The sequence below is a fragment of the Ammospiza nelsoni genome, chromosome 9 (assembly GCF_027579445.1).
Source record: "Ammospiza nelsoni isolate bAmmNel1 chromosome 9, bAmmNel1.pri, whole genome shotgun sequence".
Taxonomy (NCBI): Eukaryota; Metazoa; Chordata; class Aves; order Passeriformes; family Passerellidae; genus Ammospiza; species Ammospiza nelsoni.
In genome coordinates, this window is record NC_080641.1 from 33,854,331 (window position 1) to 33,877,262 (window position 22,932).

Sequence of the window (22,932 nt, forward strand, 5' to 3'; positions counted from 1 at the left end):
CAGGCTTCTGAGACCATGTTTCTGCCTGGTGGAGAGCAGCTTTGGCATGAGCTCTAACTTCTGTCAGACAGCAGAGAACCCACACCGATGCTTCCCTGGAGGCTGAAGTCCACAGGAGTTCAGGTTCTGCTTGCTAAAGCTCCCATGCCTGCAGAGTGAGTGAGGCTCCTGTTGATCTGCACCGAGACTGGTAATCACAGGTGCAGAATGCTGTGTTTTCTTCACTTTCCTCCTCCTGTAGTCACTAATCATGTGTAAAACTCAGCCTGCCCACACAGTATTTTCTTTATTTTCAACAATATTTAGCTCTGACCCACTACACCTTGGAGATGTGTGGTGTATCAGTGTTCAGGTACTCACAGAACTATTCAATTTTTTTCCTTCTGTCAAGTGCCTGGAGCACTCAGTGTGTGCTCAACAGCATTTTTGTAAATCCTGCAGCGTTGCAGAGAGTACAGGTGGTTTCAGAGGAAACCACAGTGTGTATGTGCTGTGCTTGGTCTGACTGAATTTTTCTGTACAGTGTAAGTAAAACTGAGCAAAACACATGTTAGAGTAGTGGTTTTTCACAGTATGGAGTCACTTGATGGCGTGCAAACTATAAAATTTTGGATATCTGAAGTTCAGCTGATGGCATGTTAGGACAATTTAGGATTAAGATCACACTAACAAATGCTGGTTTCCCTTGCTTTTGCTTTTATCAACTTTTAAACTGAATTTTTCCGAGTCAGAGGTCTCTGTGATGAGGAGGATGATATGCACTGTATTAGTCACTCACGATAACAGGGCCAGGAAGAATTCCAACTGCATTAGTGCAGAAAGGTGACTTTGGATTGGGATGAGCCCTTTGGCTGCTGAGGCTGGTGGTGTTAGAAGCCTTTAAGAAGCAGCAGCAGTTAGTCAGGCACTTGTGGGCATTAATATCCCCAAAGTTTCCAGCCAGGCTGAGTGGGGAGAGCATCCCATAAGGCTGGACTTTTCCTGGAGGGATGCAGGTTGTTGGAGGCTCAGTTAAAGGATGTGGGGCAGAGGTGGCTGTGTGTAGGTGGGGAAAAGGGGGCAGAAGAATCTCTGCTGGCTGAACTGGGCCCTCCTCCAGCAGCAAAGCCTCAATTTGCAGCTTCCAGCAGCCCTTTGTGGAGGGCAGCTGTTTGTCAAGGCTGCTGTGGGATGTTGGGATGCCGTGCTCCCCTCTGGCTCTGGGATGTGCCAGGGCTGAACATCTCCATGCAAGTGGCAGGGGGGTGATGGCAATGGAAGACTGAAACCTTTCAGCTCTTCTGATGACCCTCTGCTGGCACCAGCATGGGGGAATTCCTCTTTCCTTGTGCTGCTTTTGAAGAAGATCCAAGTCTTGGGATTCCGCACAAACCCTTCTGAAGCTTTCCCACTCCCTCGGATGTGTTGGGGTCAGCTCTCAGAAGTGAAGACAGTGGAACCCCAGTTGGATGCTGTCCTGGGTTACAAAGCCCTCAACCTCCTGAAATTCATAATTTTCTCAATGATTTTATGGTTGTGCTGGAAGTTGTGACATAAATGTTGAGCTGAGGTTTCCAGTAGGATGAATAAGCATCCATAGGAGTTGGAGACTGGAGCTGGGATCTGGAGTGCACTAACTGATTTTAACAGGACAAACCAAAGTGTTTTGCATCATTCTTCAAAACTAATGCCTAGGAATGGACTTTCTAATATATCAACTGTTTGCTGACACTCTGCCTGGACTTAGAGTGCATTTGGAAAATGTTTAATGATAAATAGTTTGGGCTCTTAAACAGTGATATCAATAATACCTGGAGTTGTGAGTTTCTCTGGTGCCCAAAAGCAGATCTTAGAGACCAGTCCTCAGCTATCCATGACTTGAAAACTCTAAATTAGTTTGGATTTTCAGAGATCCCTTCACACCAGAAGGAGCTGTTTGCTTTAATTTTTTCCTTCCCACTCTCTTATGGAAGAAAAGAGAATAAAGAAATACTGAGTGTGGTTTTAACATATTGTACCAAAAAAAAAAAATATCACTAAAAAACCATTGCAAGCTGTCTGGAGGCCAGCTCTGATCATGAGGAACCCCAAAGTGCTGTGTAAACTTGAACTGTTATTCAGTTATATCAGCTGAGATCCACTTGGGCATCCACTGGCACAAGTGGCTCTTGGGGACACTTCTTGGAGCAGCTCAAGCAAGAAGCTGAAACTTTCTTTAATTTTTTAAAATTTACTTTGGTTTTTTTGGTCTCCTGTTTTGTACCTCCTTCTCCAGGGAACTTCTGCCTCGATGCAGCCAATATCTCTTACCTATAATTCTTCTCCTTAAATGTAAATCTCGTTTTCTCAGGTCATTCCCCATTGGATAACTGCTGTTGTTACACCCTCAGCAAAGGAAAAAAAAAATATTAATTTTGAGGATGGTTAGCTCAGCACTTGGAGGCTGTTTTGGGTTAGGGATGGATGTGTCTGGTGGTGCAGTTTGGTGCTGCTGTGAGGTGTGGGCACATCACCCTGTCCCCTCTTGTCCCCCTCCTGCCAGAGCTGACTGGGCACAAAGCTCACCCCACCCAAACGTGAAGGATTCTTTCTGAGTGTTTAGCTCCCTGTTCCAGCTCACTGTGGGATCAGATGGAAAATGGAAAGGGATTAATAAATGCACAAAAGAGGGCTGGGGAGCTGGTCTGGCCTCTTGGCTTTGGCTATTGGGTGGTTGTGCTGTTGGTTATTTCCTGCCATGCTGGATTTCTTCTCTGGGTTTAATCTCTTCCTCTCCCCATTGCTGGGTTAAAGGTGTTTCAAGGCACTTTTCCTCCCAGGAGTTATTTTCCTTGCCTTTCTCCTTTTGGTTCGCTCGCTTTCCTTTTCTAACTGCTGATGAGAGGTAGAAAAACAGAGGAGCAGAGCGAATGGAGGGAAGTTAAACGGGGAAGAAAGAACAAATTTCCATATTCTTTGTCCTGATTTGTTAGGGTTCATGCTGTATTTTCAGTCGAGGAGGTTAAGTTTTGTCTTCTGGGTTTGATGAAGGCTCAGGAGTGTGTAAGGAAATGGTGCTTTTTCATCTGCTCTTCAGAATCAGCTCTCAGCACAGAATCAGAGGCTGCTGTGCTCTCAGAAGCGTTTTACTTCGAATGGAAAAGAAAATAAAGCTGCAGCACTTCCAAAAGTGCAGATGCATTCCTGAAAATCTTTCAGGGGGTTGTGTGGCTCTGCTGCTTCAACTCTTGCTACGAGTTTGATTTAAAATGACCTCCTAAATCTGTTAGGAGTCTTGCAAAGAGGCTCGTTCTGCCTGGCCCTGGGTGGAAACCGCACAAAGGCACCGAGCTCTGCAGGAATTCCTGCAGGAGCCAGAGCTGCTGGCATGTGCACAGGAAAGGGTGCATAAATCTGAAATTGTGGTTTGTGACACGCCTCCATCCCCTGCTTTTTTTCCAATGAGGTAAATCAACTTAACCTGACTCTGCAGGAGAAGGAATGCTGCTCACCTGCATAATTAATATTTTGGTAAATAGAACAGTGTCCTCCCAGAATTCCAGGTGTTTTCAGTGAGAGCAGAGAGAGTGTCAGGGCTGAAAGGGTCAGAGGTCCTGCTGGGAGAGAGCCCCTGGAATGTGCTGACCCTGGTGTCACGTTCACCACGTGCCCCTTGCTCCTCTTGAACTGCAAGACTAAAAAATAAATAATAAGCTTTTATATAGAGAGAGAAATATGGCTAGTCTTGTTCCAAAATAATTCCAAATATATTATTCTGGAATTACACACTTATAAACTGGATAGAATTAAAATTATGTAAATTGTGCTGTTAAATGGCTGACTTTTTTCAGAAGAGCTTGTACTAAGTGAAGGAAACTTGCTTGGTAGAGCTGCCTTGATAGATTTCAGAATGACAGGCTCCACATCAACTTAATAACATGCAAGCAAGGGTACAAATTTATCATCTCTGCTAATTGCAAGTCTGTTGTTTTTATACTGCCATCTAGGCCTCAGCCCCTGTTGGAGACCTGTTCTGTTTGGCACTGTGGAGGGGCTTGATAAAGGATATTCTGCTCCTTAAAAGCTTAAAAAAGAATATTTTGCTGTTCATGTATGTAGAAAAGAGAAAGGCAAACACCTGCAGGAGAACAGGCTTCCTTCACCTGTTGTATATCACGCTGTTATTAGAACAGATCTTCCTCAGGAATGTGTTGGAACAGGGATTAATATGCCAAATTTTGGGCTTTAATTCTGTGCTGTCCCATGAGTGAACTTCACTGTTTTATGGGGAAACACAAAGTTTCACCTATATTGCCATCCAGAATGTTGGAAAACTCTCTACAAATGATCTGACGAATACTGTCTACAAATGATCAGGTGGAAAATATCTTCTAAATTATAGGTAGATTTTAGCTCTGTGCATATCTGTGAAGATCACAACTTTAATGTCAATATTCAAAATAATTTGCTTGAACATGTCTGTCTCAGTTTTCAGTTTTCCTTTTCAGTTTTTTTTTTCATAACCTGCATTTTTATTCATGTTTGGAAGAGTTGTTCATATTCCTTCCTGTGTGTGAAAGAAAAGCACATGGAACAAGGAAAAAATTTTGGATGTGATGAGGCTATGTTGAGAGCTTTGTTAAATACTTGGGGTAAACAACAGGGGTAGTAGTATTTTTTTAATGAAATTTCTTGTAGTTAGCATGGTATTATTTCATTTATCAAGTGTTACTGATCTGTTTCGATCTATCAGTAATTAATTTGATTTTTTTTTTTTAATCTCAGCCAGGTTATTCCGATCAATCCCAAAAGCACCCCTCAACATGCCAGAAAATCCAGCAGCAGGTAGGTGGTCTGAAAATGATTCTTTTTGCTGAGCACTGATCCAGGCAGCTCCATTCCTAACCTGGCCTTGTCTGTGGTGCAGATAAGCAGCAGGTGCTGCAGATCCTGGATCGGCTGCAGGCGAAGCTGCAGGAGAAAAGGGATTCCCAGCACCAGGAGAACCTGGCTGTCCTCAGGAACACCCTCAGGAGCCCCCTGTTCAACCAGATCCTGACTCTCCAGCAGTCCATCAAGCAGCTGAAGGAGCAAGTGAGTGTGAAATTACTGCTGTTGGTGTGGCGGTGACTCTGGGCCAGTGGAGCTTGGATCAGCGTGTGTTAACGAGGGTGCTCTCGTTAATAAGCCGTAACCTGGTGCTAGTGAGTGTTGGGCCTTTTCTTTATTCTGTGTCTCAGAGGCACTGCTGAAATGACAAGTGGTTTTGCAACCAGGAGGTCATGGGGCAATGTGCTTTGAAAGGGATGCAGGACAGGCGGGGTTGTGTTGGAAAGAAACATCTGCAAAAGACATCAGCTGCAGTGTTTGGAGTCCTGAGCAGTGTTGGAACTGGGATCCTTTGTTTTTCACTGCAGCTAAGTGCTGTTTATCAGCCCACTGGCAGCATTTTTTCCTCCCTAAAAGACAGCATCGCTTAGTTCCTGTTAATTTTTACAAGAATGCTTAACCTGCTTTGGCAAGTAACGTGTAGAAAACCCAGCCTGAAGATTTGCCAGGCTCTGATGCAGCTGTGCCCAAGCGAGTTTTAAAATGACTTGGCTTCAGCAGAGGTTGGAACTCGTGTGGTTTGGTTTGTGAAGCCAAGTGACACTTGATTTTGTGCACATGGGCATGGACAGGTCTCACCCTGCAGCTAAGTTAAAATCATCGGCAAACTCAAAACCAGGGAGTGACCAGCAGGGTGGGTGTCAGGGGGACAAAGGTGTCCCTTGCCAGGTGTATTGCAGGTGTTCCTGGCCTGGTGGTGGCTGTGCCATTCATTATCCATCCTTCCTGAGTTCCAGAAATGCTGCATCCCTTCCTTCCAAGGCTTGGATGCACTCCTGCAGGCTGTTAAACACATGTATGAAAATGCAAATGTATCCAAGAAGTGGCTGTGACATAGTGGGGTTTGTGTTTGGAATGTTCAGGATTCTCGTATCTAGAAAATTTGGGTTTTCTTGAAATTCTGTATAAGCGTGGGCAGCTTCATTCAGGATGGGATTTTCTAGTTTGTTTTGTCACACCGGGAATATTTTTCATTTCTTCATTATCAGTGAGGACTAGAAGTGCAAGTTCCAGCAGAGATAACATGTTCAGTGGTAGTTTGTACCCTAGGCTCTCCTTGGGGAGGGGATAATACAAACCAGGCCTCAGGCTCCTGAATGACTCAAAACACTTGAATTTTTGTGCCAAAAGTTTTATACAGGTTTCCCTAACAGTTGGAGCAGTGCTTGAGAGCCTCTTTAGGGTTTGGTGCTTTTGCATGTGTTGTTTCTGGAATATCAGGGTGAAAAGAGGGTAAAGGGCAGAGGAGAAGCATGAAAGAAACAGAGAAAAATGAGTGGAGTAGAAACACAGCTGAAACATTCAGGGAACTCCTGAAAAACATTTAAATTTTATAGGGTAGCTTGGTTAGAGATTATGTATTAACACTGTCTGATTTGTACAGGTGACTATATTTGTGTGAATGGGCAAATATGAACACAGGTTTTTTTGCTCCTTGGGCAGCCTGCACATAAAATGGTATTTGTGGAAAACCCTTCTTTTGTTTTCAGTAGCTGTTCCACACCTCTGCTCATTCTCAACAGCTCAATTACATGCCTCCCGACCGCTCGGTGGATTTCGATTTTACCAAGAGGGGGCTCTTGGTGTTTGCTGACAAATCAGTCACTGCTGGGACACCTTGCACTTCACCTGCACCCAGGGCATCAGCCTTCACTCCAAACCTGCCAGTTAATGAATTTAACATGATCATCCAGCAAATGGCAAAGGTAAGGCTCTAAGGTTTAGTGAACCAAACTTTTCTTCATTTTGGAGCATTTCACTCTGCTTTTTTTGTTGTGTGTCTGGAAGCGTGGTGCCTCCTAACCAGGAGAGAGTAGAAGTGTTGAGAACTTTTCCCTCTGGAAGATAATGTCAGCAATAGGAAGTGGCTTGGTGGCTTGTTTTGTTTTTTTAACTTCCATTGCCAATTTTCTGTTTTACTTTCTACCAAACACACCAACGTAGTAAGGAAGTTTCAGCTGCCAGAAAACATTTTTGGTATTTGATGACACTTAATTGAAAATGGACATTTTCAGCAGAAAGTTGTTTTGATGGAGGCACTTGTTTATCAAGTACATTTTAAATTGGAAATGTACCAACTTTATGAACAGTGCAAAGGATTAAAAAAACCTAGCATGCAATATTTTATTTAACTCTTTATTTATTATGTCTTAACATTGCCAGGCAGATGCAGATGTGCCAAATTCCTTAAGAATTTGTGCAGGTGCAGACATCTACCCATGTGGGATTGGCATTTATGCCACAAATGTATTGTTCTCTGTTATTTTGAACCATTAATTTAATTGCTTAGTCATGCCTTTCTGTATTAAGTAACTGTTGCTAATTGACTACCTTAATGTAGCTGTAATATTTTGAGCATTGCTCTTCTCATTAGTGTGTCATTAACTCATCAGAGATAAGATTTAGCAGTAAAGGCTGCACCTTATTTGGAATAAAAGAGCTGTGATAGCAGTGCATTCTCCCAGTAATATTTCCCAGTAAACAACCCCAGCAATTTTGTATTAGAACTGAAAAGCAGGCAGTTGCAAAAGCAAACTTTTTTTAGCATTAAGTGTGAAGCTGCAGGGAGGGCGAGGAAATTATTTTCTTTATTTAAAAGCTGCAGCCTTTTGAATGCACACCTAAAAATCAGCATTAAAAGCAAGGGGAACCAAAAGACAAGTAATTTAGTTTAGCCATACAGCATTTCCAGAAATCCCAAATATATTGCTCTAGACAGCACTTCGTTCATAGTTTTCATCCAGTTTGGAATTCATCTCATAATGTGAATGAAGTGTGAAAGCAGCTCTTAAATTCCCTGAGGTTTCAGAACCTGAGTGCTTGCATATCCAATACGTTGCCATATTAAAAATAATAAATGGAGGAGCTTTTATAGAAATAACATATTCAGTATTTTGCCTTTGTTTAGTCTTAGGAGGGGAATAATTCTCCCAGCGTTCGTAAATTTTCAACTAGCTCATTCTGTTGCATTGAAAATTAGTAAATCATTTTATCTTCTGTTTTATTAGGGGAGACAAATAGAATCAATAACGATTGATAAACCTTCTGTTGGAGGGCTTGGATTCAGCGTGGTTGCCCTTAAAAATCCCAGCCTGGGAGAAGCTGGTATCTTTGTCAAGGAAGTCCAGCCAGGAAGCATAGCTGACAGGTGAGATCTTCATAATTGTGCTGGAAAATTGTATTTTCCATGGAGGGAAAAGTCATGACCTTCAGGTTGAAAACTCAATCAGAATAACATGTTTGTCTGGGTTATCTGGTGGGATATTTTGGTGGTGGTGGAATCTTGAATTCTGGCTTTTCAGCTGAAAGGGACTCATGTTTTGAGGATCAGGTTTTCAGATGAGTTTTAAATTTCCGAGCCATTCGTAAATGTAATTTCCAGAAAACATGACTCACTTTAGAGAATCTTGAGTCCTGATTAAAAAAAACAAAAGAAAACTCAGAAAAGAATACAAAGAAAATAAAAATTGGATTCCGTTTTCATTTTTATGCATTGTGTCACTGAAGGATTTAATTTTTTTTCCTTTATTTATGTGCCTCTGACAATGCCCTATTTATAGTTGGTTTTACTGTTTGTTTCCTGTGTAAATTTAGATCCACTCCTCCCAACAGATCCCTGCACAGATGTCATCCTAGAATCGAGGCTTCAGGCAGTTTCTTCCTGTATTGTCTGTGGGTTTTCACCCAACAACAAAAGACAGAGCAATCCTTTAAAAATAAAACGCGATTGTAAAACCACAAGAGTTGGCATGAGACAAACGCAGTGCTTGGAATTATGTCTCAAGAAAAATGTGTCTAGATTTCAAGTCATTGGTGTCACTTTTTAAATAACACATGTCAGGAAGTGCCAACGCAGGATGACAAAAAGAGTGGGGAGAGGTTGGAATGATAATGGCGATGGGCCCGCAGAGAACACACCAGAGAACTCTTAAAGAAAAGCATATTAAGGCTCTTTCAAAGTGGAGACAGATGGACTGATCCGGATGTCAGAGGAGGGTGAATATCTCACTTTAGGATTTGATGACCTGCTGCTCACTTTCTTTGATGAGAGAATCTGAAATATGGTTAGTGCTCGAAGAAAGTGATTTCTGGGAAACGTCTTAAACGTGGCACGACAAAAAGGAAGTTTCAAATGCCTTAGTTAAGATGTGCAGTTACATTGTTTGGGAGTTTATAAATTTCCCCAGCATGCTTCCCATTTTGCTTCTGAGACAAGATCTCCTGGAGACTTTTTTGGATTCCTACAGAGCTTTGAAGGCAGTGTCTGTCTATGTAACAGTTTGGTCTCGTGCTCAGAATGAATATTTAACAAAGGAGATGAGTGATGGTTTCTCTCTTGTCACAAATCTAAATTCATCACTGGGGTGAATTAACTGTGAAATTTATATTATCTCAAGGTAGCAACTGAACTGCGTGTTGCTCCAAGAAAGTTTCACGTCTGAAGCTTGATACTATAAATTTTAAGTAAAATATAAATATGCAGCACATCAATCTTTAGAATAAATAGTGATACAAAACAGCATCAAAGCCTGGGTTGTGGGATCTTAGAGATGGCATCATAATGAAGTGCTAAACATAATGAAGAATAGTTCCTACTTTATTGTGTAACTACAGAAATACTTTCTTCTGCTTTGTAGTTCAATATAATCAAGAAAGTATAAGGGAACTGCAAATAAATTTTGCACAGAAGCAGAGTAAAGAAGTGAGCAAATTTCTGTGCCATGACAAAGCTGAAGCAAAATGTGGCTGGGCAGTTTGGAGCAGTGTGGGTAGAATGGAGTGTGTAAGCTGGTGAAGGCCCCCTAATAAGCAGATTTTTAAAGCACATAAACATTTAACCTTGCAGGACTGTGTGTTTTTCCTGTTCACATTTCAGTTGCAGGAGCCTGACGTGAAGTCACTGTGCCGCGTTAAAAAATTGCTTTCAATGTTTTGTTCAGGGATCAAAGGCTGAGGGAAAATGACCACATACTGGCCATTAATTGCACGCCATTGGATCAGAACATTTCCCATCAGCACGCCATTGCCCTCCTCCAGCAATCCACAGGATCCCTGCATCTGGTGGTGGCTCGGGAGCCACTTCAGGGGAACAGCAGAGCTGCCTTGCTCAGTGATGTAAATCCACCTGAGACTGTGAGTTCTTGCAATACTGTCCAAATCAGATTTCGAGCTGGGCTGCATTTTTATTTTTTAATTATTTTTTTTTTCTCCCGTGGCTCTGAAGGGTTTGTGTTATCAAGAGGGATTTTTTACTTTAATCAGATTTTGTGTGTGATAACATTTCATTTAGAGTCACCATGCAGTAAGCACAGAGCTTCCATTGCAAATCTGTGTGGTGGAGTTGTTATAAAACAGATCCTGGGTTTTTATGGGATAGCAGAAACTTTAGTGGATCACCATATTCTTATCAGCAGGGTCTGTTCAGCACAGGCTGATTGGAGCATTTTATGAGAATACCCAGCTGAAACCTACTTGTGCTCAGCAATTAAAGATGCTCTGATTACCTCTTAAAAGAGAGTAAACATAACCTGCCATGAGCACTGCTTGGAACAGCCCAACCAATTTAAACTGGCACTGCTCACACCAAAAAAAGCCTTGTCTTTGTTTTAAAAAACAAACACAATTTATCTGTTAAAGAACCTCTCAATCCCTGTTTATTTATCAGCTTGGGGCTTTTTGGTTTTTTGTTTTTTTCCATCTGCAAATTTCAGTGATTGGGAAGCCTTTTGTTTTTGTGACAAAGGAGAGCTTGTCACTGGGACATGTAATAAACCAGGGCTGAACTTCCATCTGTGTTCCACCCATATGGTCCAGGTGGCTTCCCTGAATTCGGACAAACTGCACACCTAAATCCAGGGATTGCAATATTGGAATCTGAATTTATTATGCTAGTAGATTCTGATGAAAATCTGGGTAAAAGCAGTGTTTTTCCTTATTCTTAGCAATTATTTCCCTCATGATTATTACAGAGGTAGTGAAATCTGAAGGTTTTAGTGGATAATCAATATTGTTTATTACGCTGAAAATTTTAAAGAATTAAATTTTAACTGCTTTTTCATTGAAAGATCTGCACTGAACAGACTAACAAAATATAATACAAATATATATCTCTGCAGGGGGTCTTTAAACTTCTTTTATGATATTTAACTGGCTTTGGCAAAGATTTTCAGTATGCTAATAAATCCTTTATTCACAGAAGACTTAAATCTGCCTACTTTGCTCCATTTGGGCCTGTATGAGATATTAATCTGACAGAAACATTGGCTGGGTTTGGGTTGCTTAACAGCTTTGTTATTTTCAGATTGTCTTGTAGAACATAAGGTCATGGTGGAGTGTAGCTTAGAAATTTGCTTCCAATCCAGTATGGCAGAATATTGTGCTGTGCTATTAATTCAGTGCTGAATGGGGGTGTTCAGAGTGTGTAAGTGAAACAACAGAAATGAGAATTTGGGCAAGGCTGAGTGAAAACCGGGCCAGTGCAAGCTCCTTGCCTCTGTTTTTCCCTCTTGTTTGCAGTACTCTGGATTTATGAAAAAACCAAAAGGATGCTTTTCATTTTGGCAGGAAAACCTTAAAATTGCTTTTTCTTAGTCAAGCTTTTTTTTTTTTCCCCTGGTATCCTGTTACCCTGAGAGTGGAGGACAGAAAGAAATGCGTGTTCAAAAACAGATGAGAGAAATCCCACTGCGTGTTTATGGGGAAATGGAGCTGAGTGAACAGAATCCCACAGATCCTCCAGCCTGTGGGGTGGAGACAGAAAACCGCTCTGATTAATTCTCCTCCTCCTCCCCGCTGCAACAATCAAATGGTCAAAATTAAAATCTCCTGTTTTTATTAATTGCAGATTCACTGGGGCCACGTCGAAGACGTTGAGCTGATTAACGATGGCTCGGGATTAGGCTTTGGAATTGTAGGAGGAAAGTCGAGTGGAGTAGTTGTAAGAACAATTGTTCCTGGGGGATTAGCAGATCGGGTAATTTGTTATATTATGTCACTTCTTGTTTGATTGCAAAGTGTAATTAACCGCTTCTGACAGTCTTAAAATAAACTAATATACTTCAACAAAGGGAAGCTGGTAGCATCAAAGTCTGAATGCCAGCACGTGCTTCATAAATAAATAAAGGTTGAAGGTATGATTGAGGAAAAAGTCAGCACCTGATATAAATTAAGCTGTTCCTCAGACAAGATTTGGCTTTTGTAACTTTGTTGAACGTGCAAAAATTCTGAAAAGTTGCCTGATATTTGGCACAGTTTGCAACATCTATGGGGACAAACTCTCCCAGTGAATTGTCAGGCAAGAAAATCTGCCCTCCCAAAGTCACTGCAATGCAGGATTCAGTTTAGAGATTGAAAATGTCCTATTTTCAGTGGGTTTCAAGATTTGGCTTTTGTGACATTGTTGAACATGCAAAAATTCTGAAAAGTTGCCTGATATTTGGTATTTTCGGCCCTGGTCAGTCTGGGGCAGGATGAATTCTCTGTAGAATTTGGCACATTTTGCAACACCCCTGGGGACAAACTCTCTAAGTGAATTCTCAGGCAAGAAAATCTGCCCAACCAAGGTCACTGCAATGCAAGATTCAGTTTAGAGATTGAAAATATTTTTAATATTTTCAGTGGGTTTCAGTGGAGGGGGGTTTGATCCCTGCCTTGCAGCCTGACCAGTTCAGGGACACGCTTATGTTTGGTGCAGATCCTTTTGAAGTTGCACAGTTTGCACCCCTGATTGTTTGTCTTTAGAAAGTCAGTGCTAAGTATTGCTGCATTTCAGGGCTAGAACACTTGCAGTAACCAAACAGATTCAGATTTTTCAATCAAATTTGGTCCTGATAAGTTAAAATATCTAAGGACCAGAACCCCTGCAGACAAAAGAGAGAGGCAAAAGTAGCTCCTCTAGTACAGGATGGAATAAAAGCTGGGAATTTGGAGAGCTTTATTGGAAAATGTTGGCTTTTTCTCAACCATCTCCCTCTGAACCTGCCGTGTATAAATGAGTATATTTTAAATTTTTGTCTAGCACCTGTTTTGCTGTAAGGAATAAAGTGTTTTGGCTATGAAGCATGTAAGCTAAGAGCTCACCACATCATTCTCAGCTGAATGAGACATCATTAAGAACATGTGAAATAATGAGGCATGTACATGCTAAAATTGGATGAGTTTGTAAATGAGTTTGAGTTGGTTCTGAGAATAACTCTGTGATTGCTGTATAAATCAGTGCACTAAAGGTGGCGGGGCTGTGCTGATCAATACCAGCTGAGAATTTGGTGCTAGAAGTTCCTGCTTGTGATGGGAACGATGATGTAGGTCATAAATCATAATTATCAGGTAAATAATTGATTGTGTGGAGTCTTGTTACCTTCAGTGGATTTACTCACTGAAGTTGGAGAATATAGAAGTATGAGGGAAGAACTCTGTAAAAAACTCCTAAATCAAAATGCTGTGCTTATATTCTAACTCCTACCTGACAAGGAGTATTCTGTGAAAACAGAACACACAGCAATCTGTGAGATTATAAAACATTGTTGCTGCCTGTTTTCTCCTAAATGAGCAAAACAGTGGGAAAAACAGCCCATAACTGTGCAAGCAAGTCCTTGAGTTGTTCAAAATGTTGCTACGGCGGTCATTTTTCCTGGCATTTTCTCCCATTGGTTCCCATGGCCGTGAGGATGCCCCTGTGCACAGTTTCAGCTTTGTGATGGAACAGATACTTTGTGCACGGACTGGAAACACTTTCTGCCATTTGGTTTGCCTTTGAAGGACGGGAGGCTGCAGACGGGAGACCACATCCTGCAGATTGGAGGGACCAACGTGCAGGGCATGAGCAGTGAGCAGGTGGCCCAAGTGCTCAGGAACTGTGGGAATTCTGTCAGGATGATCGTGGCCAGGGAGCCCAAGTGTGAATTCATGGAGGCTCCCCCTGCTCCCCTCAGCTGGCCAGTCAGCACACTGCCTTCCCTTCCAAATGGAAATGTGAGTATCTGCTGCTTCCCTGGGATGTTTTTAAGTGTGTTTGTGGCTTGTGATCAGAAAGGAAGGAGAGAACAGAGAGTTCTTGAGCGCTAAAGTGCTCCTCCTCTCTTGAGTTTCCAGATATACGCTTGTGTTTAAGTGGTCATTATTGCAGCTCTGCCTTCTATAACTTTCCCCCTTTTTCCTCTATCTTATTAATACCTATAATCTTGGGATTGGAATGACCAGCTTTACAGAATTTATTTCAGAGTGGCTGATTTAATTACCAAGACCATAAACATTATTGATAAGTGGTACTTTCAGTTCTTCTTCCTAGCTCGTTGCATTTTTTCTAATCAATCATTTGTAAGTGGATTTAAAACTGGACTGTGAATTTCCCTAAGTCTGAAATCCAGAGAGCCACACCAGAATTATTCAGCACAATCATCTTTTTATGAAACATAAGTGTAATGTTTTCATAGTCTACGCTACTGCCTGTGATAGGAAATATATCTAAAAATTTTGAAACTTGTTTTAGCAAATCTTATCATGGTCATATCAAAGTCTCTTGTTTTTGAAGTCATTCTTTTCAGTTTTGAGTAATTAAAATCAACAAATGCTACACTAAGTGTACAGTAGGTCTCGAAACATAAACAAAGCTGTGCTTGTGTACCATCTGCTGCTACTGTGCTGCTTAGATTTAGGTGTAGAATCTGAGTAGCCTTTTCTTTCTTGTTTGGTTTCTTGAATATGAGTGGAGAGAGCTGTTTTTTTTATATTTTTTTTTTTTTTTTTTTTCTGAAGCACTGTTTTTAAAGGTCAGAGTAGAAGTCACTTTGCTCCGAACTCGCCCCTTTGCTCGCTGGGCACAGTCACTGCAGAGGCAGATTTGTGTTTTACATCCCTGGGAAAGTGCTGTGGCTGTGTCAGGCAAGGATTCTGGGTCCCTCTCGAGCTCCTTTTCTCCCCAGGGTTCCCCAGGAGGGATCAGTGCAGGGTCCAGGAGCTGGGAGGGGTGATCTGCATCCCTAAGGCTGCAGTCTGAGCACTGGGATTCTCCAATATTTCACAAGAGGCTCTCCAAGGGAATCAGCATTCTTATGAGGCCCTTCTTTCCTGACTGGATCATATTTTCCAGGGCCCATATTAGGGGAAAAATAAATTTATTGTTTTGGTAGTGGTCATAGTTGTGTTTCCTCCACACAATTCTGTTTTTCTCTCTTCCCGTTGCCACTGATCAGCCCTGAGCACTGTAAATGCTGCAGGTTTTCTAAAATGTGATTCTTTCTCAGTGTCTTTTCAGTGTCCTTCCTGTTCCTGCTATGCAGTTTAGAGGGGGGAAAAATCATTTCTGAACTAAATAGTGCCTTCATGTGTAGATCTGAAGAAACTCCTCTTCTTGGTGCCAGGAGAAATTTGCAAAGACAGGATTAGTTGTTAATCTGAATGTATTTATTAGTTTAGTGATGATTTCAATGATCCACCATTCAGTTTGTGTCAGATTTATAATGGAACTTATCCCTGTAATTTAGTTTTTCTCTGGTTTATGAGTGCTTTCACTAGCTGTGAGCTTTGGAGTGGAAAATATTTTCCTTTTCTCTTTTTTTTGCAGACCAGCAGAAAGCCATTTTAATAGGTGGTTAGTTATTTTCAGTTTTATATTTATATTTAATTTTCTTTGAATTTCCTGTGGTAGAGAATAACTGAAACCACTTTTGTGTGTGGGCACAAGAAAACAATCAAACAATCCTATTATTTGTACTGTCCAAGACAGTGACAGCAGGGTGCAGCCAGCTTGTGCTGACTGTATTTAGGACTTTGCACTTTGATTTCTCTGGACTTCATTTCAATTATTTTGCATGCTAGCAGGAGTGTCACTTAGAGGGAGATGTTTGTAGCCAGAGCAGTGACTCTGAGGAGTTTTTGATGGTGAAAACAGCTCCTGCAGGCTCTCAAGGCCGCAGCTCCATTCCAGGTGCTGCTCTGGGCTTGTTTGCTGTAGATAAGTGACAGCACCCAAACTTATCTTCATCTCCATCAGCCTCGTATGGAGCAAGGCAGTTGGAAGGCATTTAATGAGCTTAATGACTGTGCTGGTGGAGAGAGGTGTGTGTGATAAGGAGATAGTGCCCATCGATTTCCCTGCATTGAGGAGTGAAATGGGTATGGCTGCTTTTCATAGGGGCCCTTCCAAAGCTGATGCTTGGCAAGCATTTGATTGAACTTCTCTTTTTTCACTCCCTTATGAAATGTTTTCCGTTTTCCCAGTCCCTTTTTTGCTGTTGGCAGCGGCGGGATCCCTCTTGATTTCATCACTTTAACAGACCTTACTCTCATCATCTTCTTTTTGATCTCATTGCCCTGTATCTGATTACAGAAAGAAAACAGCTCTGTGTATTTCAATTTATCCCTTGCAATCCCAGATTTATGTGCTTGATTGTTTTTCTCTTTTGGTCTCACCAGTGTCTTTACTGTTCCCTGTTTGAACTCTTGCCTTGCAGTTCTGATTTTTACTGCTCACAGGAGAGTTGCACAGACATCCCAGAGCCAGCTTTGTAGGGACTTTACAAATGAATTTACATTGCATTTAAACAAAAGGAAAAACAAAATCACTTCTCACTTCTGAAGGTCTTAATTAACCTGCAATATTGTAATGGCACTGGGAATTTATGATAATTTTTTACTAACTTGTGCTTTATTTATAGGATAATGACAACTTTTTTGACACCTATGATGTTGAACTTATAAAAAAGAATGGGCAAAGCCTGGGAATAACAATTGTTGGATATGCTGGCGCGTGTGATCTAGGTGAGTTGTACAGAATTTAGGAAAATGTTGATCAGGGGCTTCTCAAATACCCTTTATTGACCATGGGGAAAATGAATGGCTCCTGCCTGCGCTAGGGTATGGAGACATGAAATTCACTGGAATTACAGATCAGCATCTTGTGTTTGGTGGGAGTTTGTGAAAGGGAAGTGCTAGTGTTTCAGGGGTTTTTTATTTTTTTTTCTTTGTTTTTATTTCCTTGTTCTCATTGGGAGTTAGAACTAATAATCAAACTGCAAACATGACAAAGGACAGCTTTTCTGATTTCCATGTTTCTCTTCTCTTCTCTTTTTTTTTTTAAGGAAAAATCCTTTTTCATTAAGATTTAAAGTACTAAATTCTTTAGCTGTAAGATGATTGAAGTCCTGATCAAAGTCCTTAAGCACATACTTTACTTTTAGCTTAGTTAGTCCTATTGAAATCAAACGCAGCATGGATTTAAGTGATTGTGGTTTAAAGCCTGGGTAAGCACAAGGATGAATCCACGGAGGAGATGGCCTTTTGTGAGCCATTTTAAGGAAAATATTTGAGGTCAGTGTACAGGTGGTTGTGTCAGTGCTGGGTTTTTTTCCACCAGAAATCCTCAGTTTTGTGTCAGGCTGTGGGAGTGGTAGCGTGCAGATGGTGATGGTTTACAGAATCATCACTTTATGGGCAGAAGGAAGTGTGTGAAAAAGGCTGGAATTAAAAACCTTAATAAGAAAAGAAGCAAATTAGGTTAATGCAGTGACTTGTTTCTATTCCCTCCCCAACAGAACCTTCAGGGATTTTTGTGAAAAGCATCATACCTGGGAGTGCTGCTGACCACAATGGCCAAATTCATGTTCATGACAAAATTGTTGCTGTAAGTAGAATACTCTGCTTATATATTGCTGTAGAGCTAATACATTTCACATCTCTGTTAAAAGAACAACATAGTAAAGACTTTCTCAAATTAATTAAACCTCCTCTGCTTTGCAGAAGAAATAATTTGGAGGTTCGTGTTTGTTTAGGTAGACTTGTGACAGAAATGAGCTTTGGCTTGCTGTGGTTAAAGTATTATTTTATATTCAAAGAAATAGTAAATAGTAGTTAGCTGTGAAAGAGGCAAGCATTTGGATTAAAGTGTTTCAGAGTGGAGAATCTTGGCTTTTGGCCTGCAGTAAAGATGAGCAGCATTAACTTCTACTTGAATTGAATGGGACTCAAGGATTGTTAAGATTCTGCAAGATGTGGCACATTGTTTGTGTTCCTTAATGGCTCTGGAGTGTGGATACAATGAAAATGTTAATGGTCACAATTTAGGTTTAAAAGCCCGAGCTTTATGTGTAGAAAAATGGAAAAACCATTGAATAACAGTGAATTGAATAATAGCCATTTTTGCATTCACAGCACAAGCAGGAATGAATTCCACAGTCTTTTTGTTTTAAGAGATAATATTTATAGAGATATGATTTTAAATTACTTTTAAAATGTGTGCCATGCCAGACCTTCCAAAGTCAGCTTCTCCTCTGTGAGGGCAAAAATTAATATAATCTGTTATCTGCAGGAAAGGCCCTATTGGTGCATGGTCTGACAGTGAGCTGAACAGAGTATTTTGGGTGTAAATTAAAATATCTGATATTGTAAGAATTGGGCTGTTTAGGGGGGATTATACAGACAGTTGTTTGTAGAGGCTTGTGTGGGGCATGTTAGAAATCTGTGAGAAAGCCAACAGTGATAATGAACTGAACAGAGTTCCAGGTTGGATACTCTGCTTGGAACCTTCATCCAGAGTCCTTGTCAAGCTGGTTTTGGTAAGCAAAAAAAAAAAAAAAAAAAATTAAGGAAAAATCTGTGCATACTTGTATCAGATTAGTAAATTCTGTTTTGTGGTTGTCCCCACGAAAGCAGAAAGAAGAAATTACTGCTGTGTTTCCTTTTAGAATGCATTTTGGAAATAAATTCTCAGTAGTGAAATGTAACAGATTTAATGAGATTGTTTTGCAAATACTGCTGTCTTGGGAGAGTAACCCTGTAATTCCTGCACTAAATAACGTGGCTGTTGCTTACAGCCTGTGATACTCCACAGCACAGCCTGAGAATGCAGCACAATTACTGTCATTTGGCACAATTTTCTTGTTTCAGGTTGATGGAGTCAACATAGAGGGTTTTACCAACCAAGAGGTGGTGGAGGCACTGCGGAACACGGGGCAGACTGTGCGTCTCACCTTGCTGAGAAGGAGACCTTCCTTTGCTCTTCCCTCAGAAACACCTTCAGGGAGAGGTAATTCTGGTTTTCTAGCCACTGATTTTATTTTTCACTCAGTTTGCAGTTACCTCATTTAACAGTTCAGGACTGGACACCACATAATCCTCAGTTTTTTAAATAGTGCTCTGTAGAAAATGAAGATGCTTAAAGGAGGAATGGAAAGAAACTAAAATGAGGAAAATTCAATGCAAAACTTCTGTGTAGTCACCCCACCAAAAAAAGAAGGAATTAGTGAGGTGGTGTTAATACTTCTTATATTTTGCAGCATATGATTTGGGTTTTTTTAATCTGTTTTTAGAGTGCAGCCATTTGTTCCAATCTTTGTAGGGCCTGAAATTAGTGTGGCCCCTAGGAATAAGGGAAAACAAGAAGAGAAGGATAGTCTTCACAATGAAAAGCAGCAGAGTCTGCATCAAGCAGGTAGATAGGGCACCTTGCAGTGCCTCTTCTGCGTCTGGTTAAAGGCTACCCTAGTAAATCCATTTTCAACACCGATGGGTTGGCTTAAAACATCTTTAGCTTTTGCACTGCAGTGCTTTCTGAAGTAAAGATCTGCTTCTTGGATCTAACCAACTCTTTCCACAGTCCACAGGTCTGCTGGGTTCGGGTTCTGTGGTATCTCAGGGTCTGTAATTCTCTGGATCTTCTTCTTTGCATAAAATTTGTCCTTTTCCAGGTAGCAGTGGTCCCCTTTGTTTAGGGAGGGAATTTTTAAGGTTACATTCAGTGGAGGTGCAGTTCTTTTGGTACTCAGGAGTGACTCTCGTTAACTCTGGAGAAATGAAAGCCTCCAGCTCAGTGTTTCCTCTTTGTGGTCCTGGTCCTGCACTGATGACCTGAGGTGTGAAGTTTTCTCCTGGGAGAAATTTTATTTATCGTCCTCCTCTGCTGCCAGGGCCTGCTGGGTGAGCAGCACCAGGAGATGGACCTGCAGGGAATTCAGATTTATTTCCTCATCAGTGTTACCTCAGTCATACCCATCTTCATGGCTTGGCTCAATAATCTTAGTGATCTTTTCCTGCCTTAATGATTCTGTGATCATCTTGCCCTCACACATCTAAGACTCCTGCAGAGTATTTTCATAATATTCTTCTGGTTTCCATCACCTCTGTTCATGCTGCAGTTTCCTCTCTTGGCACTGCAGTAGCTTCATCAGAACTCGTGTTTTGGGTGTAAAGACCCAATAGCTGGAGTTCAAAAAAGGCATTTTTTTAGCAAATGGCATTCAGGCACAGGGGCAGGTCACAAAGGCATGGGCTGCTCTGGGGTTTGGCTGACTTTGACTGCAGGTCTTTCGAGAACCTTCCATTCCCCCACAGATTTCTGGGCTCCTCTACAGGAATTCTGGGTGAATTTATACAGCTTGTGTTAAAGTCAGCATAAATTATCCTTATGCCTTGTAGTTTCTGAGACATGTAGATGTAATAGAGGATTCTAAATTACGGCTGTCAATGAATAGCAATTTTGCTGTGATTGTTGAAGATCTGTCAGTATTAAAGACAACCTGGAAACGAGAGAAATGTAGCAGTTCCTATATTCCATTCTGTTTTACTTTTCTGTCCAAGCCTTGTAACCAGACATCCTTTGTTGTGACTTTTGCATGTTCCCAGAAATAGGAAGCCAGAACAGAGGTGGTTGAGTAGCTGAGAGTTGAGGTTCTCAAGCATTGTTTTGCTATGACAGAGGCTGGAAAAGAGCAGCACTTTGTCTGTCCTGTGTCACTTTTTGATTTTTTTTTACTGTGGGACTTGCATGCATATTTTACTCCTGCAGAAATACGATGTATGAGATTTCACCTTGGAACAGAGTTTAATGGCCAAGTAAATTCCAAGAGTTTGAATTCCAAAGATAGGTGCTTATTTTGGATGTGGTGATGGGCACTTCATTATAATGGTGCTAAAGTAAATACTGCTAATTTAAGGCTCTGACTAAACTCTGGAAATGCCTTCAGAAGTTTAATGTGAAAGGTATGTTTTATAAAACGCGTATTACTTCCCTTTAAGCCCAGTTGTGTGAAATTCTTATTAAATTGTGTTTCCTGGGGAGGTATTAAACACTAATTCTGGCCAGGCAAAGCCATGCTGAAGCAGTCGTGGTACAAAGGCAGCAGGGTTTGGGCTGCAACGTGCACGAGGCCTGAAACTCTGTGCTAGCAGAGTGCAGGCAATGAATTTAACAGCTGCAGATTCTGCAAGGCTGCAGAATGGGCAGAACTGCTCCATCCTGCCTTGCAGGAGCTCTCAGAACCCAGAGGGACAATGCTGGCAGTCAGGAGCTTAAGAGATGTCTGGGGAAAAAGCCCCAGCAGCAGGGCAGGTAAAGGATGGGCTTTAATGAAAAGCACCCTTGTGTAGTAACTTTGTGAGAGCAGGAGGAAGCTGCAAGAAAAAAAACACCCCAGTTTTGAAGAAGCTGACAGTTTTGACCAGAAAAGATGATTTTTACAATAGGTTTGTGGTTTCTGCTTTGTGCTTGCTAATTAGAAATGAGAAACTGCCTGGGAGCGCAGGCAGAAGGACAGGCTAAATATGCTGAAAAGTTGTTGCTAATGAAAGCTGTCCCTGGAAGTGTTTTCATTTCTGAGGCCTTATAGGAGACATGGTACATATGTTAGGTCATGAGAAATTCAGCTGGATGAGAGACTAGAAAGAAATTTCCTATTAGCTGCCATGTGGAAAAAGCTGTTGGGGGAAAAAGGAACATTGTAAGTGAATTGAGTGATGCCACTGGAATTGAATATATTCAATCCAAATCCCTTCAGCCCACATTTCCACAGTCCTAAGGAAGTCACAAGCAGAGACTTCAAAGTGTATTTGAAAGAAAGAAAGGGGAAAACTTCAAATGGAGATGTGCATCAGCACCTGCTCTGAACAACTTGCAGATTTTGGTAATGCGTTTTGGAAGTGACAAAAAAATCTGTATTCAGCCAGCTGAACACAGCTTACAGTTGCTGAACTGAACTTTGAGCTTGACCCTGAGATTCATTACTCCTGGTGAACCTTGAAATCTGTATTTGGCTGCACAGTGGATTTCAGGTGCTGTGTGTTCACACTGTTGTAACTCTGTAATAGCAGAAAAAGAGACTCAGGAATTCCTGCCCCTCTGTTTTTCTGCAGATGGAAGGAGCAGAAGAATGCACTGGTGTTCTGGTTTTGATACAGCTCAGAAGTAAAGACAGTGTGCTTGATCATAAATCACACATTAGAAGCTTTAATTTTTAATGAAGTTAAAAACCCCTTAACTAGCAGATAAGAATTTTAGCACAATTGGTCTTCCCATTACTTTTTAAGGAGATAATTTATTTCAGAGACAACTGTGGGCTGTATTTACAAACCCAAGTTTTTAATCTTGGTGGGGTGTCGTTTTGGTAGCAGAAAACAGCTATCAGGATTGCTGGAATTCTCAGATATCTGTGTCTGCTTGAGCCTGTAGGTTGAAAATCCTCTGGGTATTTCCAAGTGACACCTCAGCTTTTAGGCTCTGAGCTGGGTGGTTTCTCAGACAGAATTTGCCTGTCTGGCATGGCTGAAAGTGAGCTGGAGAGAACAGGGGTGGGCTGTGCCGTCGTAGAAGTAAACTCCAATCTTTGTTTTTATTGAGTGGAAAACTTCAAAGTTACAGAAGTGTGTAATGAGGATTGTATTGCAGAGCTCTGTCTTTGCAGTCTGCGGAGGTGCTGAAAGCAGAGGCAGCCTGACAATGCCATTTGTGCAGGGTTTTGCTCTTGCTGGGCTCTGAGCTCCTCGTGGTGTCCTCACAACTCCCCCCAGTGAGTATTTTACTCACTGGTTGTGTGCAGAGCCTGAGTTGTGCTTTACATTCTGAATTTCAGCGCGACGCAGCAGCAACACTGAGTGGTC

The 22,932-nt window shown here is 41.3% G+C and overlaps 1 protein-coding gene across 3 annotated transcripts in view; it reads left to right on the forward strand.

Moving 5' to 3' along the window:
• The first annotated feature begins 4,759 nt into the window (after positions 1-4,759).
• Positions 4,760-22,932, forward strand: part of PATJ (PATJ crumbs cell polarity complex component) — a 138,183-nt gene continuing 120,010 nt past the window's right edge. For 2 of the 3 annotated variants that reach the window (XM_059478360.1, XM_059478362.1), the window contains exons 1-10: positions 4,760-4,803; positions 4,886-5,052; positions 6,561-6,773; positions 8,076-8,215; positions 10,008-10,200; positions 11,912-12,040; positions 13,825-14,037; positions 16,722-16,824; positions 17,598-17,686; positions 18,949-19,087. In XM_059478360.1, the coding sequence (XP_059334343.1) occupies positions 4,782-4,803; positions 4,886-5,052; positions 6,561-6,773; positions 8,076-8,215; positions 10,008-10,200; positions 11,912-12,040; positions 13,825-14,037; positions 16,722-16,824; positions 17,598-17,686; positions 18,949-19,087 (1,408 nt within the window). In that variant the 5' untranslated portion in view covers positions 4,760-4,781. The remainder of the gene's footprint in view (positions 4,804-4,885; positions 5,053-6,560; positions 6,774-8,075; positions 8,216-10,007; positions 10,201-11,911; positions 12,041-13,824; positions 14,038-16,721; positions 16,825-17,597; positions 17,687-18,948; positions 19,088-22,932) is intronic. The other variant, XM_059478363.1, reaches the window with a different exon arrangement.